Source organism: Asterias rubens, chromosome 14, assembly GCF_902459465.1.
Source record: "Asterias rubens chromosome 14, eAstRub1.3, whole genome shotgun sequence".
Lineage (NCBI taxonomy): Eukaryota > Metazoa > Echinodermata > Asteroidea > Forcipulatida > Asteriidae > Asterias > Asterias rubens.
The window spans coordinates 11,489,573-11,507,714 of record NC_047075.1 but is presented as its reverse complement, the minus strand read 5'-3'; the positions used below and the strand labels follow the sequence as shown (position 1 = coordinate 11,507,714).

At 39.6% G+C, this 18,142-nt stretch overlaps 1 protein-coding gene across 3 annotated transcripts in view; it reads left to right on the top strand.

The window, feature by feature from the left end:
* LOC117299089 (tyrosine-protein kinase BAZ1B-like) overlaps positions 1-18,142 on the top strand; it is a 61,340-nt gene that overhangs the window by 2,202 nt on the left and 40,996 nt on the right. For 2 of the 3 annotated variants that reach the window (XM_033782513.1, XM_033782512.1), the window contains exons 3-12: positions 548-653; positions 1,903-1,948; positions 6,543-6,638; positions 8,233-8,303; positions 8,663-8,828; positions 11,526-12,437; positions 12,772-12,893; positions 14,676-14,834; positions 16,449-16,578; positions 17,950-18,118. In XM_033782513.1, coding sequence (XP_033638404.1) covers positions 548-653; positions 1,903-1,948; positions 6,543-6,638; positions 8,233-8,303; positions 8,663-8,828; positions 11,526-12,437; positions 12,772-12,893; positions 14,676-14,834; positions 16,449-16,578; positions 17,950-18,118 — 1,977 coding nt within the window. The remainder of the gene's footprint in view (positions 1-547; positions 654-1,902; positions 1,949-6,542; positions 6,639-8,232; positions 8,304-8,662; positions 8,829-11,525; positions 12,438-12,771; positions 12,894-14,675; positions 14,835-16,448; positions 16,579-17,949; positions 18,119-18,142) is intronic. The other variant, XM_033782514.1, reaches the window with a different exon arrangement.

Sequence of the window (18,142 nt, the reverse complement as noted above, 5' to 3'; positions counted from 1 at the left end):
ATGCATTGCGGTGTATTGTTTGCTGCAGGCGCAATATTGCAAAATTCACGCTGAAAGGATTGAAGGATTGTGTCACTGATGTCCGATTGTGTTTTGTGAGTAAATTATATTGTCGTGAATAGCCGTGAGCAACACAAATGGTTGCCCAATCAGGAAGTCGCAACTATTTTTGTTGTAGTCAAGACGGCATGATTAGCCATGTACATTAGTTGAATAACTGTAGTCTCGACATGACTAAAGAGCAAACAATAGTCTGACTTTGACACTAGTAGTACAAGTCTCACAGGCTCAATTACATGTCTCTCATACAAATGCTTGCAAAATATAATCATGAGGTCTAATCTGGACTATTCAGGAAGGCCTAGATTTGCTAGCCCCCCCCCCCCCCCCCCCACTTCCCCCGGCCTGTGATTGACCAGAACATTGTTGCCCTCTTTTTGCCACTCACAGTCTTTTGGGAGATAAATAGACATACTCTTGTGATGTCCTTGGCCTTGTCCATATCTGTGCTATTTTCATGGCCTCAAAATGTTCTCTTTCTTGACAGATACTTGCTCCTTGGAGTCTCTCGTTGATGCTGTTCAGACACATCTCCAGAATTCCTTCGATGTCGGAGACACCGTGGAGTTGAAAGTCCAGCTCAGGGGCAAGGTGTAAGTAGATTCATGCAAAAGGGTCGGATTTGTGCTGAGGAATTTTTCTATTTATTTTAGTTTATGTGAAGAGGCATCGACTCATAGACAACTGGTCCCCGCTCATTCTCCCTCATGATCTTGTGAAACATGGTTCATTTGGAGTGGTTTGTATTACAAAAACTTACTAAGCGCCCTTCAAGCGCTCACAAGTTTTGAACAATCTTGTGCACTTGAAAGCAGTCACTTTTGGTTAGTGAATCAGTGGTGTTTTTCAGTGTTTCCTTTTCAAGGGTTAGTGATGTTGATACGTCGTGCTGTCCATGGCAATGACACTGCAATTGGCCTTAACTTTCCTTTTGAAGGGGCACCAGTCTTCTCACTTGGTGTATCCCATCATAAGCATAAAATAACAAGCCTGTGAAAATTTGGGTTCAATCGGTCATCGAAGTTGCGAGAAAATGATGAAAGAAAAAACACCCTTGCTAAGACGAATTTGTGTGCTTTCAGATAGGAATAAAAGACTTCTAGCTAGAAGTCTTTTATTATTTTAGTGAGAAATTACCTCTTTCTCAAAGCTACATTACTTCAGAGGGAGTCGTTTCCCACAATGTTTTATACTATCAACAGGTCTCCATTGCTCGTTACCAAGTCAGTTTTTAAGTTAATATTTGTTTTGTGTAACTACCAAACGTGTACCTTCCCTTTAAAGCCATTTGACACTTTCTGAACAGAACAAAAATTAAAAGTTCACAGATTTACAAATAACTTACAGGGTTTACGGAAGGTAATGGTGAAAGACTTCCCTTGAAATATTATTCCATGAAATGTTTTATTTTCTGAGAAAACATTAAAACAATAATCATTCTCGATATCGAGAATAATGGATTTATTTTAAACACATCTCATGATACGGCGAAACGTGCAGAAACAAGGGTGGGTTTTCCCGTTATTTTCTCCCAACTCCGATGACTGATTGAGCCTCAATTTTCACAGGTTTGTTATTTTATATATATATATAAGTTGTGATACACGAAGTGTGGGCCTTTGGACAATACTGTTTACCGATGTTGTGCGATTGCTTTGGTTATCCAAACCCAATAGTGTTACACAATGTATTTGAATGTTTTCACCATACATCTCTAAATGGCTTATCGTGAGGCCTGCTGCATGCGATAAACTGTATCTATACAGGTTTGCCGCATGCAGCAGGCCTCGCACACCAGATTCTGTTCTAATTTGTATACATTTTTTGTGTCTCTATATACAGCATCAAAGGGAAGATCATTAAAGTCACACAGTCGTCAGCGGATGAGGTAAGAACCAATCAGGAGACAGCTTCTATCTCAAACACTGTAGTTTAACCAATAATGAGCTGACTCAAAGCTGTGTGCTTTTGTTACAGTTGATTTGATTGGCTTGCATGCACTCTTTTGTTTGCAACCTGTCGATGATTCCATGAGAGGCATGAATTTTTTTCAATAATTTTGTACTAAGGCGGCATAAGAAAAGTGCTTCATTTGTGTGGACCATCCAGCCATCTTTTGACCAGCTTGAGAAGGCTTTTGGTCAGCCCCAAATGGTCAGCAGTAAAGTTGGGGCTCGAAGGTCAAATTTATTTTGGTGGTCGGTGTTGTAGCTAGACCAGTTTTAGTAGTGGGCTCTAAATCAAATTTAGCCCACCAAGGGCGAGCATTTCAACAAAATTATTAATGTTTAGATATGGGGCAATTGTTGCTGAAGTGCAATCTGGGGGAAATTATGTGCTGGGAGCACAGTGTGTTTTGTTCTGAGTTGTGGGCGAAATTTGTCAGTTCGTGTTAGGCCCGCCCGGCACCACCCACCGTGGCTAATACACTGTTTGTGGTGCACTCATTTCCCACTAGATAGAGTAGTTTAAAATTGCATGCCTGAACCTGCGCTCGAATTTGGCCTAACATTCCGCAAGACTGCAAGGCTTTCAGCTAAAACAATTCCATGACTTGAAATTGTCAATATTTAAAATTTTTTTATGACCCAACCAAAAAATCAGTTTGTTGACATAACCATCAAAATCAACGAAAGAAAGCAAGAAAAGCAAATGGATTCATGATTGCTTGACCTGTGATGTTGTTTTTCTTTTGTTTAGTGGGCAGCTCTGATGATTCCTAAAACATTGGTCAATTCACAGGTACTCTCTTCGCAATCAGAAAATTAATGTATATTTGGTTTGTGGTAACACCATGGGCGGATTGCAATAAAACGGTCTTTAGTTTAGCTGGCTATCTGCCTTAGACGGTCTTAGCTTAGTCAGTCACACAGCCCTGATACTTCAGCTTTTAAGGGGCACGGCAGTTTTGCCTTGACTTTTTGTAAAAATTTAGGGCACCAAGGCAATTTTCAAAAATTTGGAAGGGCATCACGGCAATCATAAAAAGTTGCGAAGGGCACGACGGCAGTTTGAAAAAAAACCTCTGAGTTACCTGTAAAAAATAGTTCTTCCAATTTTTCCATTTTCTAACTGTTACCCAATGAAAATAGAAAGCATTCATCTTATTTAACAAAATAAAGAACAACTACTTACAATACACAATAAATAATTTTTGTTCATACGTAATCCTACTATTGCATTGGTCATGCACGATGTGTAGTTTTTCGTAGAGACGCTAAAATTCCCACGTAATTGCTCCATTTTGACACGATGTTGACAGAATAAATGCATGTAGTGCGCGACGACTATGCTGTACATGATGGTACATCACATGTACCAAGCATGGGGAAAACCACTATCCCAGCATGCACCGACACGTCGAGTCTTTGTCTCAAGGCGTTTAGCGTTGGTTCGCGTAATTTTACCACTAGAGGGCGTTTAATCTCACGCTATCGCTTTGTTCCGAAACGCCCTCTAGCGGTCGATGTTTCGAGTATTTTTTTGTCGCACGCAAAGAGCAACGACTAACGGGCCTGAAATCTGCTGTTGTGCCTTACGTGCATGAAATATGGGTCTATTTCGTTGCGTGAAATTTACACAGACATCGGGACTTTTTGGCTTATTTTCGAACTTTGACAACGTTGAATATAATTTGTTTTCGGGAGGAAGGGCACGGCGGCAATGATGAGAAAAGGGCACGGCAATCATTGCCGTGAAAAATTGGGTTTTTGAAGGGCATTGCGGCAATCGGTAGGGGCAACGACGGCAATTGCCGTCGTGAAGTATCAGGGCTGCGAACAAATGTCCCATAATACTTAGCACATCTTCAGCACTGGCGGTACGGCATTGTTCTTATTGCTTTGGTTTAAATCATGTGATTTCAAATCTGTGAGTTGTATCATTTTTACTCTCGGAAACATGTATTTACGATACACTGTATCATCATCATAATGCCTCTCATGGGTGTAATCTATTTATAAATAATACGGTCTTGTCGTAGAGCTCTTTGCATCAAATCATCTACAACTACCAAATACAGCGCCATGTTAAAAAACCAAAACAATGACCGATTATAGCCAGCTCATAGCAGACTTAAGATTTAAGACTAGCTTTAGTCATACACCATGCTATTGCAATCGGTCTATAATTAAAGACTGTCTGCGCCATCTCAAGTTAACCTGCTATAGCGCATAGACTGGTTTTAGACCGCTTGGTGCAATCCGCCCTATGTGTCTATTTACTTGCAAGGTAGAGTTTGTTCTTAGAGAACTATCTTGCTGACGATGACAAGAGCGAGCTAGTCCAAACGTGGAGACCAATTAAGAACTGACTCTGTGGTAGCACAGTTAATCACGATCCTATAAGCTAAAGTAGTAGTTCCAGCCTATTTTCTATACCATGTGCCTGTGTAATAGTTAAAAAGCAGTTCACAGTTCTTTTCAGAACTGAGAAGTTGACCGAACCCCCGAACATCTACTCCACGGTAGTAGAGTAAAGCAAGACAGTTCTCTAAGAACAAACTCTACCTGGCAAGTAGATACATACATGGTGTTACCGCAAACCAACTATACATTGATAACTTACAATGCAATGCCTCAAATCCTATACAGAAAATTTATGAAAAGACAAAATTAACATAATTTGGCATCACATCACACAGTAACATACGCCTGCTTACTTTGCTAATAAAAAAATTTGCCATCCTAACTTGGGGCCAATTTAATAGAGCTGCTTAAGCAAAACAATTGATTAAGCACGAAAATAGCTCGCTTATTTTACACATGTTACTGGCCAAAATTTCATGCCATATACTGTACATTGCTTGTGACTTGTATTTAGCTGTTGTTTACTTAGCATAACAATTGAGTGGAGTCTTGGCCGGTTATCTGATTTTACTAAGCAAGGATTTTTTTGCTTAAGCGAAATTTTGTGCAGCTCTATGAAATTGGGCCCAGCCCAACTCATCCAAAACCCACCCCTGTCAGGGCTCGAATTGGGGGGGGGGGGGGGGGGGGCGATCATTTACAACACTGCATTTATAAACTTCATTTTATCATGTTTCCAGACTGAAATTAAACAATGATGCCTTCTATCCTTACCAATCCCGGGGGTCGATTTTCACTAGTCCCAGGACTCTTTAGGAGTTAAAAACCTAAGGCTGGTCTCACGTTAGGACGAGTAAGTCGTCCTTGGTCAAGATAAGACTAGTCTTAACCATAGAGTTATATATAAGAACTAGAGGGCGCACTGGCCTATATACGCGCTTTGGCATGCGCGCAGGCAGCCATTTTCTAAGTTGACAAAACTGGCATCCCACAGCGTGTGTTTGTGCGGCCATTTCGTAAGTTGAACAAAACAGCATCACGTAGCGTTTAATAAACACCAACTCAAAACGTGTGTTTCATATTCAGTGCGCGTACATAATGGCGCGCCCTTGTCTCCTTGCGGTCCCGTTGCCTTTGTTCAAAGAAGCATCACCCGTGCGCCCTTTAGTTCTTATAACTCTATGGTCAACCCTTTGTAAAATCCACCCCTGTTTATTAACATTCCTGTCACATCCTCTGTAGGCCTGTTAGTCATGCTAATCCATTCTTGCATGCTTTAAAATGTTTTAGCTGTGTTTTGTTCTGACATATTGCAGTTGTATACTAATTTAAACCAGCCTGCATCATTTGCAAAAAAAACCATGTAATTTCTATCTGAAAGCTGTCGTGTCATAGGGATGGTAGTGGTAGTAAGCATCCTGCAAAATGCTTACTAAGATGAAATTTCAGGGGACAATTTCACAAAGCTCTGAGATTCATCGTAAAAGATGAGTTGTCAGTATCACCATAGTGATTTGTAATGTGACATCACACTTTGCTAAGCAATTAATTAAGATCGATTTACAGTTCAGACCAATCTTAACTTTTCAATCTTAACTCTTTGTGAAGTCAAAATATCGATTAAAGCCATTGGACACTTTCGGTAAACAGTATTGTCCAAGGCCCACACTTCGTGTATCACAACTTCTATATAAAATAACAAGCCTGTGAAAATTTTGGCTCAATGGGTCATCGGAGTCGGGAGAAAATAACGGGGAAAACCCACCTTTGTTTCCGCACGTTTCGCCGTGTCATGACATGTGGGTAAAATAAATCCGTAATTCTCGACAACGAGAATTGATAATTGTTTTAATGTTTTCTCGAAAAGTAAAGCATTTCATGGAATAATATTTCAAGAGAAGTCTTTCACCATTACCCTCTGTAAACCCTGTAAGTTATTTGTAAATCTGTGAACTTTTATTTTTTTTATCTGTACCCAAAGCGTCTAGTGCCTTTAAGGAGCATCCTTGTTTACTTGTTTCCTTAGGCTTGCAAGCTACGGTGATTTAGTTCTTTTATGATGCATCCTTGGTTTCATTACCATAATTATAAGCCTAACTTTATAATAATTTTTATTTTTGCAGTAACAACGTTGTGTGTCTGTATTAAAAAGTCTACCCTTTTGTTTCATCCTAGATGAAAGATGGAAGCTCTCCTTCAAGCGACAAGGAAAATCATGTAGAAGAGGGATTAAAAACCCCTCTTAAACATATGAAGAAAACCAACCCTAAGGTAAGCATCCTTTGTGGGCGTAAGCGGGTTGTACTGGGCACATCATGAAAATAAACAGTTAGGGTAAACACCATGACTAGGTGTAAATGGGTTACACTGGGATTCGAACAATCACTCTGATAACTTAAGGGCAGTGGACACTATTGGTAATTACTGACAATACTTGTATAGAAAATTGGCTGGTACTACTACTTTAGCCTTTAGGATCATAATTAAAGCCATTATACACTTTCGGTACAGAAAAAAAAAAAAGTTCACAGATTTACAAATAACTTACGAGGTTTACAGAAGGCTTATGAGACTTTTTGAGAAAATATTAAAACAATATCAGTTCTCGATAGCGAGAATTACAGATTTTTTTTAAACACATGTGACACGGCGAAACGCACGGAAACAAGAGTGGGTTTTCCTGTTATTTTCTCCCGGCTCATGATGACCGATTGAGCCTAAATTGTCACAGGTTTGTTATTTTATATATAAGTTGTGATACACGAAGCGTGGGACTTGGACAATACTGTTTACCGAAAGTGTATAATGGCTTTAAAGGGTGTATGTAACTTTTGTAGGACAAAAAACACAATGTCTACAGATTGACACTAAACTTACACAGTTTGAAGATAATGATAGTAGAAAGCTTCCCTGAAAAGATTACAGGCTGAGGTGCTGTAGTTTTTGGGAAATGAGTAAATCAATGTCATGAAAATAATCTTCGTCTCATGAGCCAAAATTTATTTTAAGCGTTTACAAACGTATTTTCATGACATTTTTTTACTCATTGCTCATAAACTACAGCACCTCAGTAAGTAATATTTGAAGGGAAGCTTTCCACTATCATTATCTTCAAACCCTGTAAGATTAATGTAAATCTATGGACATTTTGAAAAGGTACCCAAATCCTTTAACTTACTGTACTACCACGGAGTCAGTTCTTGAATAAGGAGCACTGATGATGACTAGAGCAAGCTAATGTAGTCGAAACTTTGAGACGGTTCTTTTTAGAACTGAGAAGTCTCCCAAACATCCGATAAATCTACTCCGCGATAGTAGAATAAATGTAGATAGACAGTTCTCTGAGAACAAACTCTACCTGGCAAGTACATAGAAACATGTCAATTGTGTTTACCGCAATCGAAATATAACCTGTTATTATTGAACACTATTATTATTTATTAGAGGTAAGGTACACGTTTGGTAATTACTCAAAATAAATAGGGCCCATTAACTTAAAAACGAGCTTGGTAACGAGCATTGGAGAACTGTTGGTAGTTTAAAACATTGTGAGAAACGGCTCCCTCTGAAGTAGCATAGATTTTGAAATAGAGGTAATTTCCTGCTAAAATAATTAAGACTTCTAGCTAGAAGTCTTTTATTCCTATGTGGAGCACACAAATTCGTCTAACAAGGGTGTTTTTCTTTTATCGTTTTCTCCCAACTCCGTACCAATTGAGCTCAAATTTTCACAGGTTTGTTATTTTATGCATATAATTATGTTGAGATACACCAAGTGAGAACACTGGTCTTTGACAATTACCAATAGTGTACCCTCCCTTTAAGTGACTGACAGTGGGTAACTGATATTTCTCTTGATTCTCAGAATTGCAGGTACAACATTCATCTTAGTGACGAGGACAAGATCATTAGTGCAGTTCCAGGCCATGAAATTATGTAAGTATTGTGACTTGGGTTTAAACGGACATTCATAAATACCCCAGACAGTTTCGCTATTCGTAATGGTGGAGAGCGCGTCACGTGGGTGTGTATAAACCTTTGTTTATGACCAGTAAAAAGTGTTGAAACATGGGCGTGATACATGAGCTTGCACCTGTCCTTATAAGACAGTTTCTTCATTCCTATTGGTCTAAAACTAATATCAATCCGCCCATAAGATCTCATTCACAAACGAACAGCGCCCTCTAGCGGTCAAAAAAAGGGTTTTTCACAAACAAAATTATTGCACTCATAAATATTCATTGTACTAATTCGTATGTTTCATACCTTGTTTTCTGTCCTGTTTACTAATGTAGCCATACAACCCCGTTGCCTTCTTGGGATTTACTGAAGCTCTTCATACGATCCAACGCCATCCAGACTGGCTCCAATCCGAACTCTCCCTGGGTCGTCTCTGAAGACCTCTTCACCAAGTTTAGCCTCATCAATAAATATGATGACTCCAACCTCAGCCCTTACAAGGTAAAAAAGGCAGATACTTTACTAGGAGAAATACATTTTATTCATAGCAGGCATTATTTTGAAGCCAGTGGACACTATTGGTAATTGTCAAAGACTAGCCTTCACAGTTGGTGTGTCTCAACATATGCATAACATAACAAACCTGTGAAAATTTGAGCTCAATCGGTCATCGAACTTGCAAGATAATAGTGAAAGAAAAAAACACCCTTGTGACACGAAGTTGTGTGCGTTTAGATGGTTGATTTCGAGACCTCGAGTTCTAAATCTGAGGTCTCTAAATCAAATTCGTGGAAAATCACTTCTTTCTCGAAAACTATGGCACTTCAGAGGGAGCCGTTTCTTACACTGCCTACTATCAACCTCTCCCCATTACTCTTAACCAAGAAAGGTTTTATGCTGATAATTATTTTAATCAATAGTGTCCACTGCCTTTAAAGGCAGTGGACACTATTGGTAATTACTCATAATAATTATTAGCGTAAAACCTTTCTTGGTGACGAGTAATGGGAGAGGTTGATGGTATAAAATATTGTGAGAAACGGCTCCCTCTGTAGTGACAAGTAATTTTTCCACAAATTTGATATCGAGACCTCAAGTTTAGAACTTGAGGTCTCGAAATCAACTATCTAAACGCACACAACTTCAGGTGACAAGGGTATTTTTTTCTTTCATTATTACCTCGCAAGTTCGACGACCGATTGAGCTCAAATTTTCACAGGTTTGTTATTTTAGGCATATGTTGAGATACACCAACTGTGAAGGCTAGTCTTTGACAATTACCAATAGTGTCCACTGCCTTTAAAGCCATTGGACCCTTTCGGCACAGAAAAAACAAATAAAAGTTCACAGATTTACAAATAACTTACAGGGTTTACAGAAGGCAATGGTGAAAGACTTCTCTTGAAATATTATTAGTCCATGAAATGCTTTACTTTTTGAGAAAACGGTAAAACAATATAAATTCTCGTTAGCGAGAATTTCGGATTTATTTTAAACACATGTCATGACACGGCGAAACGTGCGGAAACTAGAGTGGATTTTCCCGTTATTTTCTCCCAACTCCGATGACCGATTGACCCTAAATTTTCACAGGTTTGTTGTTTTGTGGGACTTGGACAATAGTGTTTACCGAAAGTGTATAATGGCTTTAAGCAAAAAAATCCTTGCTGAGTAAAATCAGATAACCGGCCAAGACTCCACTCAATTGTAATGCTAAGTAAACAACAGGTAAATACCAGTCACAAGCAATATGGCATGAAATTTTTGCCAGTAACATGTGTAAAATAAGCGAGTTATTTTCATGCTTAAAGACAGTGGACACTATTGGTAATTGTCAAAGACCAGTCATCTCACTTGGTGTATCTCAACATATGGATAAAATAACAAACCTGTGAAAATTTTAGCTCAGTTGGTCGTAAAAGTTGCGAGATATAAATGAAATAAAAAACACCCTTGTCACACGAAGTTGTGTACTTTCAGATGCTTGATTTCGAGACCTCAAGTTCTAAACTTGAGGTCTCGAAATCAGATTCGTCGAAAAATTACTTCTTTCTCAAAAACTAGTTCACTTCAGAGGGAGCCGTTTCTCACAAGGTTTTATACTAATGTATCAACCTCTCCCCATTACTCGTTACCAAGTGAGGTATTATGCTAAACATTATTTTGACTGAGTAATTACCAAGTGTCCACTGCCTTTAAAGCCATTGGACCTTTTCGGTACAGAAACAACACAAAAAGTTCACAGATTTACAAATAATTTACAGGGTTTACAGAAGGTAATGGTGAAAGACTTCTCTTGAAATATTAGTCCATGAAATGCTTTACTTTTTGAGAAAACGGTAAAACAATATAAATTCTCGTTAGCGAGAATTACGGATTTATTTTAAACACATTTCATGACACGGCGAAACACGCGAAAACAAGAGTGGGTTTTCCCGTTATTTTCTCCCGACTCCGATGACCGATTGAGCCTAAATTTTCACAGGTTTGTTGTTTTATATATGAGTTGTGATACACAAAGTGTGGGACTTGCGCTATGCAATTGGCCCCAGTTCTAGAGGCAGGTGTGATATTCTTCATAAGTTTAGGCATGGTATTCAGTAAAACTTACATGCGAAAATTTCATTTCAAAAGGTGCTCGCGCTTTTGAGATGTTGCTGAAATCCAGAGCTATTATGTCCACGCAGTGTCATGGCCGGGCGGTTAAGAGCACCGGATTCAAGCACTGGTGTTTGATCAGCAAGGTGTGGGTTCAGATCCCGGTCGTGACACTTGCTACACAAAATTGGGGAGGTAGTGCTTTCTGCTCTACCGGCTAGGCTTCGAATTGAAGATACCCAAGCCTACATCCGTATGGACTGTAAAAGGGGTAACCCTGTTTCAGCCCTAGGAATAGGGTGCAATGGCCTCTAGAAAAAAAACAATTGTAGCTCACACCTTGAAGTGGCCTCCAGGCCTTGTGGGTCAGGCAACTTACATAAAAAAAAGAGAACAAAAAAGAGACAGTACTGACAGTAACACTACGAAGGTTTATATTTTTACATAATCACATATTACTTCAAGGTGAAACGATTCTCAAAATGGTTTATGCAAAGCTGCTGTACCTATTCTAACCAAGTAGGTTTTTTTTACCGTTTTATTTTAAGTGTGATTACATCTGTATCCCTTTAATTTGAGGCCGTAATTGTTTCCTTCCAGACCTGCTATGAAACACCCAAAACCAGAAAGCGATCACCAGAGGAGCGGAAAAACAAAACCTCAAAGAAGAGGAAACTCTCCGATCATTTCTCCTCGGCAAGCTCTACGAAGATGAAACAGTCCACCCTCCTTGGCATGACCTTTAACTCCAAAGCCTCTAAACAGGAACGGGACGACACCATGCCCAGCCCGGAGAAGGTCCGCATGGACCACACCTACAGCTCTCCGATCGGGAAGACCCTGAATAAGAACTCCCCCAAGAGATCTCCGCGGGCTGACTCTACCAAGAAGAGTCCCGCAGTGGCGAAGAAGAAGGGTGTCAAACCTGCTCTGAAGACCACCAAGAAGGGTGGGGTGAAGAAGGCCAAACCAAAGGAAGTGAAGAAATCTAAACCGAGATCAAAAGAAGACAAGGTGTCGGCGAAACAGGTGGTTAAAGACTTACCCAAGAAGGCTTCTTCAGAGGAGGAGGATGAGGTGGTCGACGTCGACGGGGTCCAGGAATCCCCAAGGAAGACTCCCTTCAAGAAGAAGCTCACTGACCACTTCAAGAGCCTACAGGGAAACACGCCCTCTGAAGATGAATTCAAAGTCACACCCAAGAAAACTCCCAAAAAGGAGGAGAAAAATACGCCAAAGTCAAAACCGAAAAGCAAACCTCCGGTGAAAAGAGCGAGCAAGGTCGCAAAGAAGCCACTCTCAGGAACTCCAAAGAAGACTGTGTCTCCGAGAAAAACTGTCAAGACCCCTGTGAAGAAGACCAAGGCAGCGGTTAATGGGACGCTGAAGAAGACGCCGGTCAAGTCACCGAGGAAAGCCACGCCCAAAAGGTCGCCGATTAAAAAGGCCACACCCAAGAAGACGCCTGTGAAAAAGGGAAAGGCTTCACCAGCCAAGGTATCAAAATCAAAGGTGAGTTTGCAACGTTGTAGAGTGAAATTATAAAATATTTAAAGGAACATTAAAGGATTAGTTTTTGGTAACAAAACAGTTGCTTTATGTAATCCACCATAAACTATAAACCTGTAGAAGTTTGAGATCGATTGACAGGCCTGTTGATCGACCATCTGGTTCACGAGAAAACAGTGAAAAACAATTACACATTTTGCATGACGTTTCTCACAATGTTAGTAACTATCATCATCTCTTATTGATCGCTAACAAGTAAGTTTTTTGCTTACAATTATTTTGAGCAATTACCAATAGTCTCCAGTGCCTTTAATAAATCTTTTCGATGTTTTTCTAGAAGTCCCTGAAGCAAGTGACCCTGTTTGACCTCGCTGGCAAGAAAGCCAAGACACCAGACTCCAAAGTTCTCTACAAGTTGGCCACGCCCCAGAGTCCACGCCAGCTGCCCATCATTAACAAGTAAGTGAATGGCTTTGTAAATTAGGAGCCATATAGTGAGGTAAGCGGTGGGGTTATCCCTGGTTGCCTATCGGATTCATATGTCATATTTCTCCCTTTACATTAGTTTAGATCACCTGCCTATCTGAAATGCGTGTGCGAAGGTTACGTGTACGAGGATTATAAATAGTCTGTTGGGGTTATAATAAAACAAATAATGATTGCTTTTACTCGCTACGACTCCCGAGGTGATCCCCGGACCGTTCCATTTTCCGTCGGCTTTGCTCGGGGAAAATAAAATGCGCCGGGATCACCTCGAGAGTTGCAGTTTTAACCATAGCACTCGAAGCAGTACACACGGCAGACCACTTCAGCTAACCATCTAATTCCCTCTTTTACTTTTCAGAACAGTGCCATAAAAAAACTTATAAAACACTGTACAAAAGTCAGGTGTGATCGCCCATTTTTCCTCTGTTTTTGCAATTAGAAAGTTGCATATTGTGAGTCGCTTTTATTTGTACTGCTTGGCAGTTTTTCCCGCCTTTTATTATGTTACGTTCATAAAAATCAAATTCTATTTAAGTTCCTGAATATCTATATATGGACGGGTTACTTTGTTTTTATTAACCTCCTCTTACTGTGACAGTTTATAAAATTTACTCTTCAAATATTTTTTTACTGCTTTTAATTTTCCGTAACATTCTTAATTATTTGCGAAATTTTTATATCGTAATTTTATCATGTGATTTTATGTTTACTTTTAACATGTTAGTTATTTTGCAGGGCCCAAAATGGAAACCATTTTTTTTTACTGATTTGGCTTACCCTGGGTAAATAAAGGAAATTATAAATAAACAATTATAAATAAATAAAAAAAATTCTGCAACTGTGAGAAGATGGAACAAAACATGAATTTGTTTACTTTGGGAGCTGCATTATTTCATTCAAATCATGGATTAATGAGGAATAAATGACATCCAAAACCCTCTGCAGAAATGGGGAGTCTGACGTAAATCTCGGCCAATTCTTGTTTGCCCCCCGCACCACAGCCCCCTTGCCCCTTTTCAATGTTGGCTCTCATTGTTGTATCCCTCTCATTGTGCGGTCTGCGCTGCCATCAATATTGAGGGGGGGGGGAAGGGGAAGGGGAGAGAATGTTTATATTTTGGGAATGGGCGGGCCAAGCATTTTGGCCGAGATTATAGACTTTTAAGAGGAATACAAATTCCTACCTTCAGCTCCCTTGAGTTATGTAACCCCTTACCAATTTTCTTTTAGCCTTGCTTGGGGCCAACTTGCATTAAAGGCAGTGGACACTATTGATAATTACTCAAAATAATTATTAGCATAAAACCTTCCTTGGTGACGAGTAATGGGGAGAGGTTGGTAGTATAAAACATTGTGAGAAACGGCTCCCTCTGAAGTGACAGTTTTCGAGAAAGAAGTAATTTTCCACGGATTTGATTTCGAGACCTCAGATTTAGAACTTGAGGTCTCGAAATCAACCATCTGACGCACACAACTTCGTGTGACAAGGTTTTTTTTTCTTTCATTATTATCTCGCTAGTTATATGACCGATCGAGCTCAAATTTTCACAGGTGTTTTATTTTATGCATATGTTGAGATACACCAACTATGACGACTGGTCTTTGACAATTACCAATAGTGTCCACTGTCTTTAAGAGGAAGAGGAATACCAATTCCTGCCTTCAGCTCCCCCGAGTTATTTTTATACTCTTCGGGGCCGACTTGCATGAAAACAAAAAAATACAAAGTTAACTCTACTTTTTACTGTTTTTCAGGTTGATCCGAGCGAAGAAGAACAAGGACCTCCCCCTGTACAGTAGACTGATGGCCAAGGCAATCCGGGAGCTAACCGACAAACAGATCAAGAACCTCAAACCGGATATACGGGACGAGGTCACCACCAAGTATGAGGAACTTAAGATGAAACTAAAATGGTGAGTGATGAAGTCAGTCTTTCATTTAACTGTTGTCTCCTTCTCAGTCATTTGTTTGTAAACCTTTCCATCTAACTGTTGTGATGTTTGTGTTACATTATATTTGTTCATTACTCAGTACTTCCTTCTCCAGTTACATTAATATTGTGGGTCCCCGACTAAGCTTGGGCGATATCGATTTATTTTATTCACGATATATCGCCGACAATATATCGCGATATTCGATATAATCGCGATTAATGAAATTTGACATCATCAGTCTTCAAACTTCAGGTGAAAGTTGTAGAAGAGACAGTCATAGCTTAAGAGAGGTGTTCTAATGACCTATTCTTCTGGTTTAACTCCAAACCTATGGGGTGCAAGATGTCTCAGCTAGCAAATACATCGCGATATTTGATCGATATTGCGATATATCGCGATTATCGTCATATATCGCGATATATTGCGATATATCGATATTTCGATTAAAACCACATCCATCCGTTATCGAAATCGTTTCCAAATTAATATCGCGATATTCGATAATATCGTGATATCGCCCAAGCTTATCCCCGACAAACGAGCTTGCTTTTAGATCACTTACCCATTACACACTATACATAAAGTACCATCATGTTTCTAATTTTTGTAAGCCAACAGATTGAGTGGAATTAAACTGAACTAAACTGAACTGAACTGAATTGAACTGAATTGAACTGAATTGAACTCTTTTAGTGCCAAGGTCGTACATGTACTATCTGATTTTTGTACATGTGCTTTACAGACACCGGACAACTTTTGTATCTCAAAAACCAGGGTTCTCATTTGGTGTATCCCAGCAAGATGCATAAAATGACAAATCTGTGAAAATTTGCACTCAATTGGTGATCAACGTTGCAAGAGATTAATACAACAAGGAAAAAACACCCTTGTTGCACAAATTTGTTTGTGTGCTTTCAGATACACACATACAGGCCTGAACTATTGAAATATTTGAGTGAGAAATTACCTCTTTCTCAAAAACTGTTACTACAATGTTCTATACAATCAACAGCTCTCCATTGCTCGTTACCAAGTAAGTTGTTATGCTAACAAGTATTTTGAGTAATCACCAATAGTGTTCAGTGCCTTTAAGACTATATTTTGGGAAAATGAGGTAATCACTCAATTATTTTGGGTGGCACGGTTGGCTTGTGCGTAAAGCGCTCGCCTCTCACCAAGGTGACCCCGGTTCGATTCCCGGTCGGGGCCATATGTGAGTTGAGTTGTGCGTTGGTTCTCTGCTGTGCCACGAGGGTTTTCCAGACTATCCGGTTTTCCTCCCTCAGGAAAAAATCAAACACTTTCGATCTTGGCTGTGCTCCGTGGTCATAATGGGTTGATGTGGCTGGCAGCTGAATGCGCCCTTGCATGCCTGCTTCTCGAACACGTTGTAGCCGCGTCCTTCGCAATTCAGCTCTTAGCTGCGAGTAAGGATGATTAGCCCCCCAAATTATTATTATTATTATTATTATATTATTGCTCGGCAGAAAAAAAGAGAGTTTTCGTTCAAGTTCGTTATTCATTTTCTTGCTCAGTCTATTAGACCAGTATCTTCCAGAGTTGTTGATCATTTCCTGTTGTGGTATTTCGCAGGAAGTCGATGACCCCAGAGGAGAGGAAAGAGGTCATCGTACAGAAGAGAGAAGAAAAGAAGAAGCAACGAGAGGAGGAAAGACAGAAGAAGAATGAAGAGGACAGGAAGATGAGGCTGGAACAAGCCAAGGTAACAAAAATAGTTAAATACACTGGACACTATTGGTAATTGTCAAAGACCAGTCTTCTGGCTTGGTGTATCCCAACATATGCACAAAATAACAAACCTGCGAAAATTTGAACTCAATTGTTCGTCGCAGTTGCTTTCAGATGCTTGATTTCGGGACCTCAAAATTCTGAGGTTTTAAAATCAAACTTACATATTTTTTTGGAAAATTACTTTTCTCTCAAAAACTACGTTACTTCCTCGCAATGTTTAATACTATCAGCTCTCCATGGCTCCTTACCAAGTAACTTTTATGCTAACAACTATTTGGAGTAATTACCAATAATGTCTTATGTGCCTTTAAGGAGCTTCTAAAACTCGGGCATACAATTTTTTTCCCGGATTTCCTGTTTTCTGCGATGTAAGCTTGGGCGATATCACGATAATATCGAATATCGCGATATTAATTTGGAAACGATTTCGATATCGGATGGATTTGGTTTTAATCGAAATATCGCTATATCGCGATATATCGCGATAATCGCGATATCGATTAAATATCGCGATGTATTTGCTAGCTGAGACATCTTGCACCCCATAGGTTTGGAGTAAAACCAGAAGAATAGGTCATTAGAACACCTCTCTAATGCTATGACTGTCTCTTCTACAACTTTCACTTGGAGTTTGAAGACTGATGATGTCAAATTTAATTAATCGCGATTATATCGAATATCGCGATATATTGTCGGCGATATATCGTGAATAAAATAAATCGATATCGCCCAAGCTTACTGCGATGCATACAAAATAGAAATCTGCCATCATAAAAAAACGCAGCGTAAAAAAAGGAATACTTGAAAGTTAAACATTTTCTGTCACCGGAAAATAAAGTTGTCAATCTTCTGTCTGAAAGCTTACTTGTTATGAAGATGTCACTAAAATCTATAATGGTGGTTTTGGTACTATAGCCCTATTCACATGAGAACTAAAAACCAACGACCATCGTTTTGAGTGTCAGTTGTCTGTCACAAAGGTTGCATGCAATTTCATGACAAACATTCACAAGATCACACACACTGCGTTCCTGACTTCCCTCTGTTAATTATTTATCAGTTCCCTGGTGCTCTGTCTCTGTGTAATGTAATTGTGTTAGGTTACCACCGATCGCTTTCTTGGTGCACCATTTGTGTTTCCTTATGCGACCTCTCCGACTCAGAAGATACATCTGAGAGCATTTTGTCGCATTTTGTCGCATTTTGTCGCATTTTGCGACGAATTGAGTGCTTCTTATGCATCTGTTTTACAGGAATAACAAAAAGATTTTATTCTTTATCTCGTTGCAAATTTATCCACAGACTGAAACTTATACTTCCCTGTGTTCTTTGATCCCCCCAGCGTTATGAAGATCAGGATCTGAAGTTGAAGCCTGTCCCTACCCCCAAACCGGTAACCATGCCAGAGGGTCTGCCAAACACCCTGTTTGGAGACATTGCAATGGTTGTGGAGTTCCTCAATTGCTACTGCGGACTGCTCATGCCCGACGACCCCTACCCGGTCACCGCAGGTAAGGGACAAACTCAAAACATTA